General features: G+C 49.0%; 1 protein-coding gene across 1 annotated transcript; it reads right to left on the bottom strand.

Moving 5' to 3' along the window:
* Positions 1-3,382: 3,382 nt before the first annotated feature.
* SHOX2 (SHOX homeobox 2) lies at positions 3,383-20,864 on the bottom strand. Its single transcript, XM_081191088.1, has 5 exons — positions 20,426-20,864; positions 16,556-16,764; positions 11,257-11,314; positions 10,869-10,957; positions 3,383-4,800 (listed from the first exon to the last, which is right to left on the bottom strand). Exons 1-5 carry the CDS (start codon positions 20,718-20,720, stop codon positions 4,507-4,509), a joined length of 945 nt encoding a protein of 314 aa, XP_081047214.1. The 5' UTR covers positions 20,721-20,864; the 3' UTR covers positions 3,383-4,506.
* Positions 20,865-22,587: the final 1,723 nt, after the last annotated feature.

The raw sequence follows: 22,587 nt of genomic DNA, 5'->3' as shown, positions 1-22,587 counted from the left end.
GCAAATTGGTTTAAGTAATCGCGGGCCGGCGAGAGCTACATCCGAGGGAATCCGACTGATTAGCGCGCGGGTTTTCTGTCTACACGGCGCCCCTCACGTTCCAAATCGTTCTTGGCTTCCTATATTATGATGTAGATGTAGTTCTATATAATGGATGTAGATCTGTTTTGGTTTTAAAAACAGTAGCGCGCGTTCCAAAACATTCTTATTATTGGAGCTCCTGCTGCAATTGTTCGTATCGAGCGTGGACCGCTCTAGTGGATACCCGCAATATTATATATAATATATGTATATAACGAGCTTATTGAATAATCAAGCTAACAGCCTTATTGACAAACCGGTTTGCTTCGATTGAAGACCATTGGCATTAAAAGGCTGAGTTCAAAATTAAGAAGCGGCTCGCCAAGGGAGCCTCGCTTCCCAGGATAATCTTCCTGGTTTCAGGAGAGACGTTTCCCTGGGATTCACACTGCAAAACCCCATACGTGTCTACTCGGAAGTATTCCACAGCTTAAGCAAGATCGGGCTGACCTTGACTTCAGTTGTACCCCGAAGCTGGTTTCCTCTGCTCTGTGATCTGGGCTATTGAATGGAACGAAGGCATCTGAGATTTAGAAAGACACTCTGAGAAAGATGTGATCTTATGGGCGCTTACTCGGAAGTCAGTCCCACAGAAGCCTGTGGAGTAAACGTGCAATGGACGGGACGGTCCAAGAGAAAGTTGGACTTGTCCTTGAGCGCAGTTCTGGGTATGTCTACTCAAGAGCAGGTGCGCAAAGGCTAGACGGCCTACCAGAATAACAGACAGGCTTTATTGTTCTGAAGTAAACTTCACTACTTTAAGGGAACGGCATAAAATCGCACCCATCCACTCCAAATTCGGTTTATTCGGAAATCGACTCTGTTGGTCTCAGTGGGGAGCACGACTGCAAGAACTCGTGGGCGCAGGATCGCACCCTGAGGGATCCATGGTGCTGCGAGCGGTGTTTGTTTCTTTGCTTGGAAATAATTCTCACTGAATTCATTGTGTCTTAGTCCCAGGTAAATGGCAACGTTTAGCATTTCGTTAAGTCTTAATTAATACGGTGGGTATTATTTCAGAGTAAACATTTTGGGGCCCGATCCCGTTGCCCGTTTCTACTCAAAAGCAAGTGCCAGTGATTGAACCCAATGGGGTTTCTTATTCCCCAGAAAGTGAGTTCAGGGTGGTACAGAATAAGTACTGCTTAGAGCTGCCCCAGAGCAAATTTCAGTGAAACCTTTATTCGTACATTAAGGCTGCTATTCTATACATTTAACTTGCTTCAGACTTACTTATGAGTAAGTCCGGAGGCCTCAAGCTTACTTCTGAGTAGACATGTGTAGGACTGCACGGTCAGTGAGATTAGGAGCAATGTAAACCCACCCCCCTGCGCCGATTCATAACGGTCTATTAATCCGAAAACTGCCCAATTTATTGCACGTTTGCCCCAATTGCGCCATGTGAGAGAAACTGTGAATGGTCTAAAAGGCTTGCCGCACAATCCTACGGTTGCCTACTCAGAGATAAACCCCACGGAATTCAATGGGATTTACTCCCAGGTAAAAACTGGAAATTCTAGGCACAGTTTCTGGGGTTGGTCTTTAAGGTGCTACTGGAAGGAATTTTTTTATTTTGACTATGGCAGACCAACACGGCTACCTATCTACTACAGTTTCTGGGGAGTAAGCCTCATTGCAATCAGTCGGATTTCCTTCTGAGTAGACGTGCGCTGGATTGTACTCTCTCTTCTAGATTATATGAAGACTAAATTGAGATGTGAAATCATTATTCCCATCGCTCTTCAAATATATATATATCTTATCTGAATGCCTATATATATAGGCATTCAGATGAGACTGTATACTAAACCAAACTGTATACTAAACCAAATTTCTAGAGTGGAAATAAAAGGGACTAAAGGCATGAAGGACTACTAAGCCGTTCGTGTTTGATAGATTAGTTTGCCCTTTAAAATATGCAGAGAGAAACCTGCAAACTCCGTGAGGATTTAAACACGCACAGAGAAAAGAGAAAAGAGAGAAAGAAAGAAAGAACCAAAGGGGGGGCAGAAAGGGTGGAAATAAAGATAGGTAGAATGGCACTACTGATTTAATTGGAACCACGAACAGAAGTTATGCGAAACCATCAGCTAAAACTTTACTCTCTCTTTCTTTCTTTTTCCATTCAATAGATTGCAAAGTGTCTTAATTCATAACTTGGCACTTATTGAAAATCGTGACGTCAACAATGAATGAATCAAAAGCGGAGCAAACCTGAGTGGAACAAAATAGATCGTGCGGACAACAACATGTAAATGGAAAGTAACAGCATATTTTTCTCCGGCTTTTCTCCTCCTTCCCCCCCCTCCCCACCCCCTTCTTCTTTCCTCCTCCTCAATAACTTAAAATACTCTAGAAAAAATACGGTCAATATAAATAACTTTTTTTTGTTTTTCTGTTTTCATGGAGAACAAATAATTACAAATCTCTGTTCCTAGCAGAGTTCGACTTGCGACGAGGTCTTCCTCCTCTTCCTCTTCCTCCTTCTCCTCCTCTTTCCCCTCCCCCCCCCCATTTTCTTGGCAAAAAGTGCCCTCAGCTCTGGAAGGCTTTCAGCGGATGAAGGTACCCGGCTACTCCGTAGTTCCTTCTCCTTCCCCCTCCCCTCCACCAGCCCAGATTATAGCTATATAAGCCTTTCGGAAAGGAAAATATATATAGATATATAATATCACAAGATTACGGGAATGGGTACACCTTTATGAAATCAGATGGGAAGTTTGGACAGAACTATCAAGCCACGAGCTATCGCAGCCCGAAGGAACACTTCGGCCTGTATCCTTTTCAAAAAAATATATGCGTGCGCTCCATAGACTTCCTGTCGTTATTGGGACGGGGCATTGCGGCTGCTCGTGGGTGCAATACAATCTTTATCTTGGATGGGGAGGGAGAAAACAAACTGCTATTTGTTTCCTTACTTATTAGGGTTGGAAATCAGATAGTGGTGGTTTTTTCCCCTCTAAACACACCCTTAAATAAAAAAAATTTTAAAAGCTGGAAGCCCCGATCCGGATACAGTTAGTCGCGCATCAATTCCATCGAAATCAATAGAATTTATGTCAGTCGCGACTGACTATTGATTTTGATGCGAGGTGGAGTCTCCTCTGCTCGGCTTGGAAAACAGAAGCAGCTGAGATGGTCCATTAAGTGTGGAAGGCATTCAAAATTCTACCAGGATGGTAATAGCTTTTTTTGTGATGAAGACCGACCAAGATGCCATCACCAAACTTTCGAAATCTCCAGACCTCATCGGGCTCGACTGCTGAGCCCAAAAAGGGGGTTGTTTTTTTGGGGGGGGCGCCTTCTTACTTGAAAGTAAGCCCTTGTGCTCAGTGGAAGTTTTATCTTCCCTTGCAGAGTGGAGTGTAAGCTTCAGTGCTTACTTGAGGCTACAATCCTGTCCCCGCAGTGATTTCGAGGAGCTTAGGCTATGCATAAGGTCAGAAGGCTGGTTTCTCCGGATCGGGGCCTTGGGTTAAAATCTCTCTCTTGGGGGATCCAGAGACTTGGCTTCGTTTTGTGTGGGTTTTTATTTTTTTGTGGTGGTGGTTCTGATCGAGGTGAAGTGCAAATGATCCGAAGGGACGCCAAGAACAAATAAAAATAAAAGCAAACAAATACATGCAGACCCGGAACTCCACGAGTAGAAGAAGAGTCCCGGTCACTCACTTTTCCCATTAGAAATTGGCAGAGAAATAACCGTCTGTCTGTCTCTCTTTCTCTCTCTTTCACACACACGCACACACATTTTTTATATATATAAAAAAAATTCACCGCCCACCCCCCACCGCCCCTACCCCCAATTTTTAAATTCTTCTTTCCTTCTCATCTCCGTTTCCAGACTGTGGCTGTTAAAACTCAAGTATCTGATGCAACGTGGAAGGAGGCCCGCCTCTCTTATCAAATTTCTCGTATTAAAGTGATCTTCGCAGAAAAAGGTCAGTTTCAAAACCTGTGAACTTCCCAGCTGCGCGTCTATTTCATCTAATTCTTTTAAATAAGTATATATCTTCCCGCCAGTTTCTGAGCAAGCTCTACGTTTTCTTCTCCTCCTTAGTATTCTTATTATATTATTAGCAGTAGTAGAAGGGAGCTCTTCCCCTCCCTCCATTTCAAAAGGGGAAAAAAAACCACATTGTTCCTTTTATTTGTTCATCGCCTTGGGTCTATAATATAGAGAGAGTTGTTTCGTTCCGGGGAACGTCTCGTGCTTCTTTCGTCTTTCACATTTTAAGTCGCGCAGGACCAAGACAGAAAGTGGGGGGTGGCGGTGGCTGTGGAAAAGCCCTTCCTCCGGCTCCGTGTCGGCCTCAGTAGAGGAGAGCTGGCCGCGGAGGGAGGAGGAAGAGGCGGGCAGTCTTCTGCGTACGCGCGCGCTGGGATTGCAACGTGTCCCGGCTGCGGCTGCGGCGGCTGCAGGAAGAGTCACAGGCCCAGGGCGGCCGCGTGCTTTTTGGCTTTGAGTCTGAGGTCCGCGATGCTGGAGTTCTTGCTGGTGGTCTTGGCCGCCGCGGCCGCCGCCACCACCGAAGCGGCCGAGGCGGACTCGGCGGCCAGCGTGGCCAGAGGGAGCCCGAAAGGCGGCGCCGGGAACATCATGTAGGGCGCGTGCGCGGCCAGGTGCGGGTGGAGGTGGTGGTGCGCGTGCGCCACGGCGCTGTCGAGCTGCAGCTGCGCCTGCACCTGAAAGGACAAGGGCGTCACGTTGCAATGACTGTCCTGAAAGGGGCAACGAGAGGGGAAAGGGGGGGGGAGACAATAGTGTTAGGACGACCGCCATCTCAAACCCTCCCCACAGCCTCCAGGGCTCCAAGCCGCCTCAGCCCACTTGGCAGGGGGAAAGGCCCGCGGAACGCATGGAGACTTGACTTCTGAATACACTTTCAGTGCCACCCTCAGCTACTTCTTGTTTTTAGCAGGGTGGGGAAGAGACTAAAGGGGTGCATGGTTTGACTAACTGAGGAAGGGGATCCTTCGGGGTTTGTGGCTTGCATCGATCCCCCTTTGCTACCTTCCCCCTCATTGTGTTGTTTTATTTGTTGAATTTATATAACCGCCCTAGACTGCCAGGAGGTCTCAGGGCACTTCACAAAATCAAATTATGAAACTGCAAAATATATAATCAAAATAACAACAACCCAATAACCACCCTCCCCACAAAACCCACCACATAGTAAAAGGCCATAGGATGTCACTCCTCATAAATGGAGCACTGAAAATGCTTAGGATTGGGCTCTGTGTTTTTAGTACCTGCCTTTAAAAGAGAGAGAGAAGGGTTTGTGCGCACAAGTCTGATTGAGGGCTACAACCCTTTGTGCCTAATAGTAAGGCCCACTGGGAAGAGTGGGACTTTCACTGAGCAAAATGTAACTAGGATTGCAGCATGGATTTATTTCGGGTTGATGAGACACATAATCTCTGGCTTGCGGGTTTGAGCCCCGCGTTGGACGAAAGATTCCTGCATGCCAGAGGATTGGGCTAGATGACCCTCGCGGTCCCTTCCAATGCTACCATTCTATAACTCTGTGAATTGTGCAGCATGCTTACTGGGAAGAAAACCAGCAGCAATGTTCAATGGAATTTAATCCGTTAGCACCGAAGCCTTACATTTACACAACACCACAGGAAGCTGCCTTGTACCGAGTCAGACCATGGGTCCAATCCATCTCTGTATAGATGGCTACCCTTACAATGGGCAGTGGCAGCAGCACTCTGGGACTCCAGGCCTGGGTTTGTCCCAACCCCTACCTGGAGATACTGGGGACTGAACCCGGACCCTTCTCTATGCAAGGCAACCGCCCCAGCTACCAGACAGTTTCCAAACAAATGAATGAATGGAGAAAACTAACCAAAACCTAATTGCTGGCACTGAAACAACCAAGTCATCATATTCACGAAATGCCAGTTAACGGCATTTGAGGTATACAGCTCAGCTTTAGAACTTCTATCACAGTCCTGAAAGATCTGGCCTTTGTCAAAACAAAAGTCCCAGAACATGTGCAGAATGCCTATCCTTAGGACCCAAGTAATCACAGCCAGTCCCTCACAGCTTTAGAATTAGAGCACAGCATAGCCACAGAGCCTAGGACTTGCTGATCAGAAGGTCGGCGGTTCGAATCCCCACGACAGGGTGAGCTCCCGTTGCTCGGTCCCGGCTCCTGCCAATGTAGCAGTTCGAAAGCACGTCAAAGTGCAAGTAGATAAATAGGTACTGCTCCGGCGGGAAGGTAAACGGCGTTTCTGTGCGCTGCTCTGGCTTGCCAGAAGCGGCTTAGTCATGCTAGCTGCATGACCCGGAAGCTGTACGCCGGCTCCCTCAGCCAATAAAGTGAGATGAGCGCCGCAACCCCAGAGTCGGCCACGACTGGACCTAATGGTCAGGGGTCACTTTACCTTTACCTATAGCCAGACCACAATTTGTGATTTTTTTCCCCAGGTCCTTGAGTGATTATTTAAGAGAGGCTATTTCTGAAAAAGACACACTTATTGCTTAATCCAGTGGTTTTCAACCATGGCCCCCTGGGGTGCCTTGCGTGATGGTCAGTAGTGCCAGGGGCAGCACTGGCCTCCATCCCTATTTCCTTCCCCCCTCCTCTGATGCCCTCTTGCATCTCTGCCTCCCAAAGGCTTGCACAGCTGTTTGTTGCAGCGCCCTGACTACAAGATCCCCAGGCGAATGGTGCCTCTGGGGCTGGCCAGGGAGTGCTGGTTGCTAGAAGCTGAGGCAGCCTTGGAGTAAGCAAGCAAGCAGGCGAGGAAGCCCAGCCAGCCAGTCCACGAGCCCTTGCAGCTGGTAATGGACAGACAATTGGGAGGCCAGGCTGGCCTTTCTTGTGCTTGCTGTGTGTAAGACCTGCCTGGGAGCTGAGTGCGCAGTGCTGAAGGGGCGCCTTTCCACCAAGCAGGCCCAGAAGCACCCACTGGTGCCGCTGCTGCCTCCCAAGGTAAGGTGCTGGCCTCACATTCACCTTTGGCCAGTCTCTGTTGGGCCACTAAGGCTGGGAGCATCATCTTCCCAGGCCCCCGTGGGATGGCGTAAGGAGGCACCTCTCTTTGGGGTGAGCTCAGAGACTGGGGTGTCAGCAGCGGCTGCCCAGAGGACCCCCAAAAAGAGGGGAGAGGAGGTTGAGGGAGCACTCCACAAGGGAGGGTGTTTGAAAAAGGGTGAGAGGCTGCTAGCTCTGCCAGACAGGGGTGCCACAAAAAGAATGTACAGTCATACCTTGGGTTACAGACACTTCAGGTTGCGTTTTTTCGGGTTGCGGACCACTGAAACCTGGAAGTACCATAATGGTTTACTTCCAGGTTTCGGCGGTCGCACATGTGCAGAAGTGCTAAATCGCGCTTTGCACATGCACAGAAGCTCCGAATCGCAACCCACGGGTTGCAAACATGCATCCTGCATGGATCACGTTCGCAACACGAGTGTCCACTGTAATTGGTTAAGGGAGCCATGGACTCAAAAAGGTTGAAAACCTCTGGCTTAATCCCAAGCGTATGAGGTCTTTCTGTTGTTCCCAAGTAATGGGGAAAAACTGCTTCTGAGCACAGTTGCGGGGCCTGTATTATAACAGGTCTAAGCCTTGACTCATTGAGCCCTGAGCCAAGTGATAGTCGTCATCCTATAAACGTGCAGAGTGTTACCCCTCACTGCCATATTTTAGGGATTGCGCAAAAGACTTCCAGGTCACATTATGTTACTTTCATGCAAGCATAATCCTCCAGCGCGGGGATGGGAACCTGTGGCCTGACAGTTGTTACTAGACTACAACTCCCATCACTTCTGACCGTTGGCATGCATAATCCCTGGTCGCCTTTCTTCTGAGTTTACTTGACCGGCTGAGACTGATGGGAGCTGAAGTCCAACAACTGCTGGAGGACCACAAGTTCCCCATCCCTGCCTAGCACATTTCCTCTTGTAAACTAAGCCTCTCTGGTTGGCTAGACAGCAGACAATCCGGTTGATGATTTGGTTAAATATGCAAGCTATTTCTCCTGGACGGCCTTGTGAAATGCAGTAAGTATGGGTGCTCCTTCCTAATCTCCCTGAACGTTCTGACTAGTTGGGCCATGTCCTACATTGATTAACTTGCCAGTTTCATGTGCCTTCTGCAAGCAGCATGCACCTTATTGCAGGCTCTACTCATAAGTAGTGCTGCTTTGGCTATGGCTGAGAGGTACCCTCATGTGTCCACTGCTTCTGGTTTTCTGCTTGCGGTTACTGCCAGCTGGTTTTGCATGCTAGTTGACCAACCATAAGCAAAATAGAGGATAATTGGCTGCACTTCTCTTTCTCTCCTCCCTCTACACTTAACACAGACTCCTGCTTTCCAATGAATGGGCTTGATTGCCCTTTTTTCCAGTTTGCTTGTTCACTCATCTGCTTTGACCATTTTTTTCTAAACACTTTTGCTTGCTCATCTGTCCACACCATCTGAAGACAGGTGAAGTAATTATCCTGCCCTAAGGTCCATTTAATTAAAAAAAAAAACCCAGAGCAAAAGGAGAAACAGGCATTCACCGTGGATGCTAACCTGCCCTTGGATCCTGCACACATTCAGTTTGCTTAAATGCCACTGAACTTCAAGACTGCAGCCTTGATAGCATCAAGACAGTGCAGAGGCCCCTCCTTTATCTTGCTCCTTTCCTCTCAGCTCTCTAATGACTGTACACATCTGTTGCTCTCAGTCATCTCCCATATGACCTTTATGGTGTTATTACCCACACCTTATCAACCCCAGCACCATCCACAGTTTGAGACAACTATTGTTGCCACTGCTTTTATTTATCATGGATGCAGACGGCCGGCAGAGTCTTCTCTCTCCCTTCCTTACCCTCGTTTCGCAAGGGAGAGTCTCTCACCCTACACATGGCTCATGCAGCCCAGACCCACCCATGTTTAGTCACAGTGGCGTAGCGTGGGGGGTGCAGGGGGGGCGGCCGCACCGGGCACAACATCTGGGGGTTAGGGTTAGGGGGCGCAAATCCATGGGTTAGGGGGCGCAAATTACTTGCCTTGCCCCGGGTGCTGACAACCCACGCTACGCCACTGTTTAGTCAGATGTTAGCCCCACTGAGTTTCATGTGCCTCGGACCAGTGCTTAAGAGACAGCTGTTTGTCTACAACCAAATGATGAGCAGTTTCAATTTAGAGCGCACCAATATCATAGCCATTAGAAGATTGACCACTGAGGTCAATAAGCCTGAAATGTGCAACTTCTCTAGGACAGAAGACAATTAATCTACGAAAGCTATGGAAGAAGAACCCACTGAGTTTTGAGGTTCAACATACTTATTCTTAATTAGATTACTTGGAAGCTCTGTTGAAATCAGCTGAAGATAACTTCCAAGTAATTACCATAATTCAGGGGCTGAGTTAGGAATGTTTATGCCTGTTGAAGTTATGCCAGAGTGGACTACAGTTCCCATCGTGTGAGGCCGTTGGCAACACTGGCTGGGCCTGGTGGGAGTTTAAGGCCAAAAAATGTTAGGAGGATAACAAGCTTTGGAAGAGGACTTGACCGTGCCAGGGCTACCTTACCATCAGGCTTGTAAGGTTTGCTTTTCATTACCAATGTAGGTTGCTAAAGATAGACACTACTCTAAAAAGGGGGAAATAAAAGCGGTATCTGTAGGACTCAGGCTCTCCTGTTAAAATTAATCCAGACTACATGCGTGCTAGTTCATAAAGCCACATAAAACTTGTGGAGTTTTTTTGTTTTCTGAAAACCACCACAACTGGCCACTCCTCTACTGATCGTATTAGTAGAATTAAATAAATGCACACACCATATAGTCATGCACACCTATGTATTTTTGCATTGATAAACCCATCAAAATCAATTCCTCTCATTTGGGTGGAAGCTCAGGAATTCACAGGAGCCTACAGAGAGCTGGGCAGGCTCACTGAGGCTGCCACCCTAAGTGAATTTACTAGGCAATAAGCCACATTAAACACCTTAAGTTCTGAGTAAACATGCATAGGAGTTGAGAGAGAACCTGACTTAAATGAGCCCTTAAGCTGTGGTCCTCTGCCAGAGCCCCGTGGTAGAGCTTTTCATGCCAAAGCTCCCAGTTTCAATCCCTGCCAACTCCAGGTATTGCTGGGAACACCCATCTCTGTGTCACTTCCAGTCAGTTTTAGACAATCCTGAACCAGCTGGACTCATGATCTGACTCGGTACTGTATAACTTCCTGCGTGCCACTTTCGAGAGAGGAAACCCCACGGCGTTTCCAAATACTAAGCATGAACGAGATCCGCTGAGCATCTAATGGGAAGCCCAGATTCACTTCCCGATCCCTGGTACGCACAAATGCCGCCTCAGCACATTTCGGACTTTCCGGATCCTAAGCACTCTTCCTGGGAAGTAAGCTCCCTCGAGACCAATGGGACTTAATTCCCCTTTAAATCAGTACCACCATTTAAATCTGCAGCACCGAACGGCAGAAAAGCTGCAGCAGCAGCAGCCCTGCGCGCCTTTATTACGCGCTGGCCAAGTCCCACTGAGCTCAACGGGAGCTTGTTTCCGATAAAGCACACAGAGACCGGGTCGGACTGCACGGCACATGCACTCAGGATCGGAGTGTTCAGTGCCCAGACAAAACACACACGTGTCCAATCTCCCCCCCCCCCCCGCAGGAAGGCAACTTTTAAACATTCCTTTTGCGCATATGATTGACCAACTAGAGAGAGAGGGGGATAATGGGGCACCTGCGGGAAGGCCATCTTGTGTCCCTTCCTACCATTGTGGGGCTGACGCCCACGGGATTCTCCCTTTGTACTTGCCTGCTGGAAAGGCATCCTTAAAGCGCCCACGTTCACGTAGGGGGCAACCCGGCACGCTTCAAACTGGCTGGCTGCTCCTATGAGGACTCCTGCAAGAACAGAGGCAGGGATCGGTCAGAAACTGAGCTAAAAAGCACAGGACATCTATTTTTTTATTTCACTTCGCTGGGAATGCTCCCTTGGCTCTTTGCGCGTTGGCAGCGCGTATTGTGCCCAATGGGGCTTATTTCCAGGTAAGTGTGCAGCCTTAGGCAAGGAAGAGCCTGGAGGTTTGGGGGAGAGGCAACAGGAGGCCCCCAAGAGCCTAGGATTTAAAGGGGAGGGTTGTATTCCCTGGGCCAGAAACGTTTGAACCCGTTTACGCGCGCCGCTGATCAAATTCACCTACCTTTGTGGAGTTGGTTTTCTTGCTTTCTGCATTTAGCTCTTCTGTTCTGAAACCATACCTGCGCAGACAGGAAGAAGGCGAGCTCAGTACAAAGCCGCAACTATCTACATTATTTATCTACACACAGTGATTTCTCTGGCCATGCTTAAAACCAGTCAATGACCCCAGCAGCGTTATCTTCCTGGCTCCTACTGGGAGCCTTCGTCTCCCGAATCCAAATCTTATTGGAAACTCCGCACTGCACGTGCGACCTAAAATAATCTAGGCCCACCCTTTTGACCAGGGTGTCCAGAGGGGAACGAGGAGGGGGGTCTTGCATGCACCTTTAATAGCTGCAGCCTGCATGACAAGCCACAGGCGCTGAAATTCTTTCTTCTGTATTACTATTAAAGGGGCAAGCGAGACCTCTTCGGTTTGCCTCTGAACACGCCAGTAAATTGGACACTTAGGAGACAACCCTACGCACACTTACCTGGGGAAAAGTCCCATGAAACCAAGTATGATTGGCTTCTGGGTAGCCATGAATAGGATTACACTGTTAGGTACAAACATGTCCTTTTTTCTTTATTATTATTTTAAAAAAAACTTTACATAGTAATCCAGAAAGTTTAGTAAACCACATAACCAGATTTCAGTTTTATTGAAGTTTCTTAACGATTTGGGGATCAACAAGCCCCCTCCCTCCCCGTTTCTAGGGAGAAGCAAATGTATCCCTTTCGAAATGTTGCACTCCAGAGAATTTTGGATTATGTGCGTGCCAGATTTCAGCCATCTGCGCGTCACGTAAACTGTTGGGAGGTGACAAAATCTTGCTTCGACTTTTTAAAGAGAAAACAGCAAAGGGTTTCGCGTTCAGAGGAGTGTAGAAATTGGGATGACTTGTGTTGCAAGTTTCAAATTCTCGAATAGTTTGAGAGTGACCATTTTGAGCTGCAACATGGAGTCTCCTCTGTTTTGGGAGGGAGTCTCGTTTTCAGATATTTACAGTAATCAACTTCCTTGGACTACACGTGCTCCACATTTCAATTCTTTAGCTCATATAAAAGTAGTTCCCTAGAACTTCAACACACAATTAAACAAGCCAGTAACTGAATCCGTAACTTTGTGCATCTTCACATGCAATTCCAACCTAGTTCTCTGATTTCCCTTGCCTTCTCTCTCTCCCCGCCTCAGTTCCGACCCAAAACAAATCCAAAACATCATTGTATCAGTCTCCCTTTCCTCTTTCACAGTTACTATTTTAGGCTTGAATCCTAAAGAAAGATGCTTCTGGAAACTTTGCATATTTACTCCGAAGCAAAACCCACGTTTCAATAGAAGTTTATCCAAGCTGGTGTGCTCAGAGTGCAAGGTGCAGCCTTACTTGGAAAGAGTTATGACTGAAATCAGTTCAACTCACTCCCTTTCCGAGCAAAAGTGAGGCACAGCCCTTAATCTTCAGTTAAGAGCTAAAATCCTATACACACTGACATGGAAGCAAACCCCACTGAACTCACAGTAGGACTTACTTCTGAGTAGACAAGAATAGGATCGCTCTCGTTAAGCAGGGGAGTTAGATGGGCGAAATTTGGCTAGTTCCCGTTGGGTTAGGATAGAAGGGCCATTTTGTTGCTAATTATAATTCCAAACTGCGTTTCAGGGAAGGGAGAGTTTACTTAGGAGTCGTTTTGCTAAAACGAATGGGAAATATTACAATGCCAGGGGCCAGTTGCATGTCCCTCCGGCCCTCGGGAGTAGATTGCACCACCAGCATTGCAAAGGCAAGGAAGGCGCCTAGGATGGGCCTGGGATGAAGCTGACGAACGCCTAAACTTTGCCTGAGCATCGCTCCCTCCCTACCCGCTTTAGAATCGGAACTTAAAAGAGCGCAGTTCTAGTATATGGACAGTTGCCGCCTGTTCTGGTTCTTGCTCAATTACTTTCTCGGGGCCCGTTTCATCTTTCGCCAGCCGAATCCCCACCAGGCCTCCCCCCCTCCCCTCCATCTCGCCGTGCTATCTAATGCTAAAACACACAGAGACACACACACCACACAAAAAAAAACTAGTGATAAAGGGGTTTAGATGTTTGCGCAATAAGACCCGAGAAGAATGCGCTCATTAAAAGCCTGTAATATTAATTAGCTTTATCTTCAAGAAAAACGAAACACCAAAGCGTTTAATGACTCACTTTTGGGGGGTAATTACTGTCATAAAAGCTTCACTACAAAGAAGTTGGAAAATTCTCTGTTCCTCTGTGCAGTGGAGTGTAACACAGAAGCGGAATAATTGTCTCATTATTATGATAATCTAATTTGCTGCCATCGGAAGAGATGGGGGGGAGAGCTTCACTCCAGGCAAGGAGATAACTTTGGCAGTTGGAAATGGGGAAAAGTTTGAAAACCTAAGTGAGAGAATATGAGGTGTACCTACAGCCTTGGGGCCAGGCAGGTGTGCTTGGGCAGCCCGACCCTATGCGTTTCCACGCAGATGTAAGCCCCACTGAGTTCAATAAGGTTTGCTTGCTAGGGAGTAAGTCCCATTGAACTCAGAAGGACTGGCCTCCGAGTAAACCGGGGAGGGGGAGAGGATCGGGCACTTATTTCAGCCCCATTCATTTCAGTGGGAGTGTGTTTCACATTTCTGCCACTGAAATCAATGTAATTTAAATGTGCTTTAAAATCTTGAGCCCAGATTTATATATTGGGGGAAAGCGCTGGGGAGAGAGATCTGTTTTCCATCTCAAAGGTCCTCACTATCATGTGATCCTTCTTCCCTCCGGACCCTTTTAAAGGCGGGGGAGGAGAGGAGGGGCAACGAGGGACGTGAAAGCTGATTGGGATCTTATTCTTTAAACTGTCAAGGCACGAATCCTGTCCGTTTCCACATTCAAACGAGCATCCCAGGAGTCTGACACACGCAGTGTGACGTTTCTTTCGATGGCGCTTCCTTCCAAGGAAGCAAGATATGCCAACCGATCCTGAAAATTATGACAGCCGGAGGTCCTGGTTGCGCTTTCCGAGCAGAAGGCCCCACTGAGCAGAGTCGGTCCCTCTTCCAGGCAACAAGATCGGGCTGCGCGCTCGCTGACCTGGGAGCCGGTCCACACGAACTTGCACGAGATCGCGACCGCGCAGTCCGATCCTGTGCATTTTCACAAAGCAACACACCTTTGAAAAGCGCGCCGTTAGATTGCGCGCCTGAGCGTGCTTACTCGAAAGTAAACCCACGGTGTCTACTTCCGAGTAAAGATGGCTAGGGAAGAATGAAAAGGGGGGGCGTTCATTTCAGCTTCCAGCCCATACCCCTGCCGCCTTCCAGGCTCGCCTTCCCACCATCTGCCAATGGGAACTGGGAAGCAAAGTTTGAAACAAAATCACAGCGAAGCGTTTTCTGGGGCCATTTAAAAGGAAGGAGGCCTTAATTTATGCAAATCTCTGAAAGTTATTCTGTATGGATTATGGTGGGCACTGGTTATTCTTTTGTTGAGTCAGGCAAATCTCCCTCCGTAGGTATCGCCGCCTACATAGAAATCTATATATAATATAGATATGGACATACAGCCACACTCCATAGCGTGGTGTGTGTGTGTTTATAAAATCAGAAAAGCAGAGGCAGATAAAAAAGAAGGAAAAATATTTTTCTTTAAGCTGCGATGTCTTTCAAAAATTCTGCTCTCCCCCAGCACTGTCTCTCACACAAACCCTCTTACACACACACACACACACACACACACACACACACACACACACACACACCCCTTTGCTACAACGTGGCTGTTCAGTGTCTGCCTTTATCCGATTACAAGATGCAGAGAAAAAGCCTTTAAGAGCCGAAGAGCCGTTTTGGTGCAGATGGCAGAGCCTACGAGCAACAAAGATGGAAGGAAGGGGGGCGGGAGAGAGAAGGTATCTGTTACAAGCCAGGAGTCGCTGCTTAGCCTCCCGGCTGCAGATGTTCGGGGGGCCTGGAAGTGCTTTCCATGTGTTCCTACAAAGGCGGCCCAGTTTTCCGCGGAAACGGCGCTGGAATGACGGGTCGCCCTCGCTCCCGCTGGACAAGGGTCTCCGGGCCTCTGGCTGGAGCCGCGCTTCTACCTCTGGACCCAAGTCCTGACTTTTCTGGACCAGAGCCTCTTTTTTTCCCCTCTGGGGGTGGGGGACGGGGGCAGCTTGACAAAGATCCCCAGCAATCTCTGGACAGTGTAAGGGGAAGATGGTCTCCAAACAGCTCTTTGAAATCCGGCTGCATTAGCCAAGCCTCGCGCTGCCTGTATCTGTTCCTTTTCCGAGACCCTGGGGGATTTTTTTAATTACTTCCCCTTTTAAAAAAAGTAAATGGACTGTAACTGTGTACACTTTAGCAACTCCCAATTTCGTTTATTAGTCAGCCCTTCTATAAAGTTAATTCATACATCCGCCTTCTACTTTAAAAAAGAAAGAAAGAAAAGAAACTGAGCTAGGATCAATGTTTAAAGGCAGAAGGAGAATATAATACACATGGACTCGGTATTTTTCCCCACACGGAAAGCTTAGCTATCCGAAGTCATAGAAACGTGGACCGCACTTAAGCACACTACCAACCACACTTACACGCCTACTTTGAGCACTGTTCATTCTCCTCAATTGGCTCAATTTTTTCTCACTAGCTACTGTTTCAGTTTTAGATTGTAAGCTCTTTCTGGCAGAGACCTTTGCTTTTTGTTAAAAAATGATACTGTAAAATACCATAGACCTGGATGGTTCTAAAGATAGCAAGCGGAGAATCGGAAGAAATGGGACACAAGAGAGGTCAGCACATCTAGATGTGGGCGGAACTATGGAAGCAAAATTCATCTATGAAGATGGAAACAGCCCCTAAGCAAAACGCACCAGGAAATGACTTTTCCTCCCAACTCATAGGTGTATATTTAGGATGAGGCCGAAAGCGCGCAGATACTACAACACAAGGTCTGCTGTACTCCGGATTCGCCACTCTTGTCTACTCAGGACCAGGAACAACCTTTTGGTGGAAGCCCCCTTCCTCTCCTAGCGCCATACTATTCACCCCCCCCCCAAGCAAAAGCTTGCAGAAGAAGGGCACCCACCGGATCCGAACCTACCGCTACCAACCATCCATGAAAGAGGAAGCAAGTCCACTTTGTGACTTGCTTGCCAATGCAGCGCGCGATCCTAAGCCTCTTGGTTCAGAACGGAGCGCAGTGGGAATGAATCCGGAGTCGTGCCAGCTCCCAGGGCAGCTAGTCCGTATGAAGGTCCCTTCCCAGGATCCTCGTGGAGGAGCCCCTCCCCAGCAGAAGCCGAAAGGATTTCCATGCTTACCTGCACCCGAGCTTCGGACAAACCCAACCTCTGGCTGAGCTCCTCTCTCATGAAAGCGTCCGGGTAATGGGTCTCGTCGAAGAGCCTCTCCAGCTCGTTCAGCTGCTCCAGGGTGAAATTGGTCCGGCTTCTCCTCTGCTTGATTTTCGTCTGTCCTTCGTCTTCCATCACTTTGGCATCCTCTTTGCGGTCCTTCAGCTCGGGGGAAACTGGAGACGGAGCAACAACAACAACAAAATAAAGAGGCAAAACCAAAACACCACCAGAGACACACAAGCAAAACAAAACAAAAAAGCAACTACCCAACCATCCCTGGACCACGAGGCCAGCGCCTGATCTGGGTTTCCAACAAACACAAAAACTGCCTTATGCCATATCAGAGCCTTGGTCCATAGAGTTCAGGATTGTCTGCACTGGCTGGCAGCGGCTCTCTGCGGTTTCAGGCCGGCGAATCTCTCTCACCAGCCCTACCTGGAGACGCCGGGGATTGAACCTGGGACCTTCTACATGCAAAGCAGAATCTCTGCCACTGAGCTCTGGCCCTTCCCCCACTTGTGTTTTTACCTTAAGTCAAGCAGAAGGGGGGGGGAGGAGGAGGAGGAGCAGCGGTGGCAGGGATCAATGAAACGCTCAAAGGTCACCTCTCTTCCCAGTGGCGAGGCTGAAGCGAAGGAGGGCCCAAGCAGAGCCCCGCGAGGGCGCCGCCTGGCCCGGGTCGCTCGTGGCTTCGCTTCAGATCCCAGGCCCACCAGAAGGAAAGCAGCAGCAGGTCCCCTGGACGATCAAAGGAGGAACTTAGAGGCTGCACTTCTTAGGAAGTGTAAGCCTCGTTGAATCCAGTGGGACTTACATTTATGCGTTATATTTATACCCCCCACATATATATCACCGCTGCTCCCACAGCGCAATCCCAGGTACTTCTACACAGAAGTTAAAAGCCACACTGAGTTCAAAAAGGTATTCACAAGTCTTAGCATGCAGTCTTACAAGTGTGCTTTTATGGGATTGCTGACTTTCCCTGAATAGTTTTGCCCTGGATCTTGTTCCAGGCTAGGAAGGCCCACCCTAGTCATTGGGAAGAGAGTTCTCTATTTCCAAAGGACCAGCCCCTGTCCTCCTCAACTTTTGTTTTGCCCTGCCCGGGCCCGGGCGCCTGCTTCAGTTCTAAGGGCGCTGACCTGCGCGGTTTGATCGAGGTGGGCCCGGGGTTTCTACCAGCAGTTCCCAAAGCCACCGCAGAACGCAGGTCCATCCTATTTATTTATTTGTGTGTGTTAAGTTTAAGTCTAGAAAGACTTTAAAAATCTGCCCAAGAGCTGGCTCTCCTCCTGCACAGCGGTCAGCTTGGTCTTTGACAGCGATATTATTATTATTATTATTATTATTATTATTATTATTATTATTATTATTATTAGGAGAGACGCTCCGAGCAATGCGTAGTCTACACCTGTCTGGGAAGGGGCAGCAGGTCTGTCCTGAGAACTCCACCGTCTTCTCAGGAGGAAGAGAGAGAGGGGGACCTCTTTTCCCCAATTCCGGTTCGGGACAACACGAAACAAGTCCGGAATACGCACGCCCCGAAGTCCCAAAGACTTTAAGGTCTCCCTTCCTCCCTCTCGCACCGGTCACGGCACGCCTCCCATTGAAAGCGCCGGCAAGATCCCATAGAACTGCAGCGCCCTTACGCTCCGCGTCTTCTCGACGTTGGCGCTGGCTGCTGTGAAACCCGCGTGGCCTTTCAAGTGGCACCTTTTCAAAATCACAGCAGCAGGTGTCGATGGGGGATCTGACGCGCGACCGCCGCTGCTATGGCTTCTTGAAGCCTCCTGCTTGCGGGGAAGTCAAGGCATCCTTGCCTTTATTTACTAGGGAGGTGGAGAACGAGCTCCCTAAATGGTATCGTTATCGGAGCAACTGTTTTTGAACTAAGAAGAGTGCGTAAAGTTTGATCACCCTCCTGCTTCCTCCCACTAAACCTCCGTCTGTTTCCCCTTCACCCTGTCAAAATATATATTGTAGGCTCCTTGAGGCAGGGACCTTCCGACCTGATATTACTGTGCAGAACGCCGTGCCTGTTGATTAAAGTATTGCTCGTTTCCCGTCTGTCCTTCCGCAGCACCAACCGTTTCACACATTTCGCTTTGGACACTAGGCCCGGTGTAAACGTGGCGGCGTGACGCGGTTCATTCAGACTGCGGGGGTTTTCCTAATCTACAAACCGGGTTCCCCCGCTTCCTTCCTTCCCTCTCCGAACGTATTTGCCCACCGCCACGCCGAAGTTTGTTTACTGGAGCTGCGTTGGTCTCTAATCATATTCAGAATTTGTTTATAAAATCATTTCCGGATGATGTCTGCTGTTCAGTTCCGACCTAGAGAGAGCTACTTTCCTTGAACAAAAGAGTTGAAATAAACCCTCCTCCCTCGACTATGACATCTGCATCCTCAAACCGCACGCAGGTATTCAAATATGCTTGAAAGCCGAGGGGATCTTTGGATAAGCAAACAGGAGAGGTTTGGTGTTGTTGTTTTTTGCAAAGCGCATTATCATTTATTCCTCTTCCTCTCCCCCACCACCCTACACACCAGTACAGTATAAAATCTTAAAGAGGTCGAGAGCTTCGAAGAATAAAAGCGAAACACTTCGCTTGGATTTCAGCATTACTTATTAGCAGAGTTCCTAACACTGCAGAACTACTTAGAAGTGTATGGTTTGTTTTCAAATAACTATTCCTAGGAAATGCACTTGGAGAAAAAGAAGTACCATATAGGCTCCCTTCTTTTAGTGTGCCCAATATTTGATACTTTCATTCACAAATAAACCACTGCGTTTCTAACTTTTAATGATATTTAGGGAGGTTTCTAAGCCACCTTAAACAGAAATAAATTCGTTTTATTTCGCATTTGTTTCCAGTGCCACATCCCCTCCCCCTCGTTTTACATTGCAAATAGGAAAGGGTCTCCATAGCGGGAGCAAATTAATTATCTGCTTAAATATTTTGATAGCTAGAAGTCGGGGCCACATATTATTTTCGCTCAGTTGGGAACAAAATAGTCGCCACATCTTAATTTACAATACGTTGGGCTACTACACTGCGTAAATTACTTTAAACGGGAGAAGAACCATTACAGGGATAACCTCCTGGATTCAAAAACCTGTCACCGTTTCCAGAACAGCTCAACGCAAAGCCTGACAATCAGGATTTTATTCTTCCCATTTACTCACGGAGGAAATATTTGTGCATATAACTAGACACACATGCACATGCCAAACTATGGTCTGCCTAACCCAGGAGGGCGAGAGCTTGTGATTTTACAGCTTCCCTTCCTTGGGATTGGGAAGAGAGAAAGGACAAAAAAGCCCACATTCCCAAAACATGGCTAGAGTTCAGCCAGGAAAAAAGCGCCACACATTATCAGGTCCCAGACGATCAGGACCGGACTAGCAGCCTACGGTCAAGCGGTGGCCGGCTTGCGGTGTTCTCACAATCTGGTCGCTTTGAAACGGCCCAGAGAAAGTATCCATCCACATTAATGGAGGGGGCTCTTTCCCCCAGTCGAGAAGACCAGCCGGCTCCGCGTCTGGACGCCAACGCGCGCGCTCTGCCTCCTCCATCCGTTCCCTGGCAAGTTCCCCCGCCGCTGAGGTCCAACCGGACATAGCAGCGCGCATTTGGGGTGGTGGTGGTGGGGGTCCTCGGAGTCAAACCACACACATGGTCCCCACCCCGCCCACCCCAGGAAGCACCCTTCCCCCGATTCTCCCCCTCCCCCTAGTACTCCCAGCATCTGGTTCTTTACGCGCGGTCCCCTGCCTCTAGCCAGCCTGCCAGGCGCGCCCCCCGACCCGCTGGGCAGAGGAGGGCTCGTTACCTTCGCTGAGCTTGGGGGTGCCCGTGTCCCTGGCCCTGTCGACGGCGCCCATGTCCAGCTCTCGGACCGGCGACCGGCCACCTGCGCCGCCGCCGCCTCCTCCACCTCCTGCTCCGGCCGCCCCCCGAGCTGCGGGGCTGCTGCCGTCCTCGCGGCCGGGCTCGCTGGATCCTCCGGACTCCTTGGCTCCCCGGACGGGTCCGCTCTCCAGAACCTCCCGGTAGGTGATGAGCTCCTTTTTCTCTTTCACTTTCTGATCAAACGACTTGGAAACAAAAGCGGTAAGTTCTTCCATCGCCGGCGCTGCGCTGGGCTCTTTTTTCCTCGCCCTCGCTTGCCTCCTCTAGCTGCTCCAAACCCCCCAAGAAACACATCAAGGGGGTTAGGGAGGAGGAGGAAGAAGAAGAAGAAGAGGAGGAGGGGTGGGAGAAAAGAGGGGGGAGGGTGTGGGCAAGGTGCGGGGGGGGGGGGAGAGAGAGAGAAGCCGCAGAGGGGCTGGAGAGTTAAAGGGGAGCTGATGCCTCGCAACTGGAGCGGGCTTGTGAAAACGCGAAGATCTTTGACAATTCTCCCCGCCAAGAGTTCAGATCTGATAGGGCTGGGAGCTCTTGAAGTCCCCACTATTTATACTTTGCGAAGCCTGCCCCTTGTTCGGAGCAAATTACCTCCCCTTTGGAACTGGGAAGGAACCCCCTTCTCCTGGAGCAGCCCAGCACCACCACCAAGGAGAACAAGAGCCAAACTGGGAAAGGAGGGGGAGGGAGGGAGGGAGAGCGAGCGGGGGGGGGAGGGAAATAGAAAGAGAGACCTCCTCCTCCTCCTCCCTAAGCTTCCTCCCACCCCCCTCTTCCAGATCCAGTGGCCAGGGGTTGCTCTCGGCCATTAATCCAGGATTGACAAGAATCCCTAATTAATTTAATTAGGCGTGGATCTTGCGCTAGTGTCCTGAGTTAGTTAAACACGAGGGGGGGGGAGAGAAAGGGGGCTGGATCTGCAGGGGAGGGGCTACAGGAAAAATGACAAGGCGGCTGGCTCCGGAGAGGGGAGAAGAGCAGGAGAAAAAGAGAGAAAGCTACCCCCAAACGTCTTCTTTACCAGAGCGCGGGGCTGGCCGGCTGGCTTGCTCGCCTCCTCGCTCGCCGAAGGACCAAATCAGCCGCGATGCCAAGGAGAGATTAGTGCTCCTTTGATCGGCTCTTCACACCACCCCCGCCAAACAACCAGCTAGATCCTTGGGCCTTTTAGATAAAATAAAAATAAAAATGCGGAATGCTTTGCTCGGCTCACACGTTGCCAGCCCAATCCTAAACCCGCCTGGGAAGACGGCGCTTGCCCTTGAAGCTCAGGGACGAAGCGGGCTTCTAGCCAGAACCGCAGCCTGAATTAAACCCTGTACGATTGAGACCCGTTTAGGGTTGCGGGGAGGGAGGAGAGACAGCAGCAGAGAGGTGAACTCCATCAGAATTGTCCCAGCCTGTGTTTGTCCCTTGGATGTCTTGTCACTCGCTCCCTCAGTCTGCATTTCCTACGCGTCGATCCTAGACTTAACACTGATTTGAAACGGAGTATAATTCCGAATAAACCGCCCAAGGCTGTGCGATGTATATATACACACACACACATATTGGTCTCCTTCCCATTCCTGCCTGCGCGATGGTACTAAGTTAGGTCTCTGGCTAATTCCTGGGACGCTGGGAGCGCTCAAGGCGCCGGGGGCTCCCCATTTCAGGGAATTTTGCCGGTAAAAATTCCCTAGACCTTTTCTGCTTTATTGGGGGTTTTGGTGCGGTGGATTCAGCCATCCTTTTGGAAATGCGAAGGGAGGCTGACAGCTCCGGGAAGATACGAAGCAGTCAGATCAGTTTACCCTGGAGATGCGCTCGGGTTATATGGAGAGAGGGGAAACCTTTCCTGTAAAATGCCGAGAGATTAAAGCTTCTGTTGTGATTTTGCCGTGAATTAGATTGCTGTTGCTGCATTTTGCTTTAGGTTCCTATTCTTCATGTCGTTTTGGTTTTTTTTTTTTGTAATTTCCTCTCTGGGGTGGATTATCAATGCTCTTCAAAAAACAACAACAACTAAAATACATGGATTCGTATATGATCTGAGATACATAAATGATTTGGGAAAATCTGGCCAGTCTCTTCTTCAGGACCTGGGAA

The sequence above is a fragment of the Podarcis bocagei genome (assembly GCF_964188305.1).
Source record: "Podarcis bocagei genome assembly, chromosome: 4".
Taxonomy (NCBI): domain Eukaryota; kingdom Metazoa; phylum Chordata; class Lepidosauria; order Squamata; family Lacertidae; genus Podarcis; species Podarcis bocagei.
This window is presented reverse-complemented; position numbering and strand designations above follow the sequence as displayed.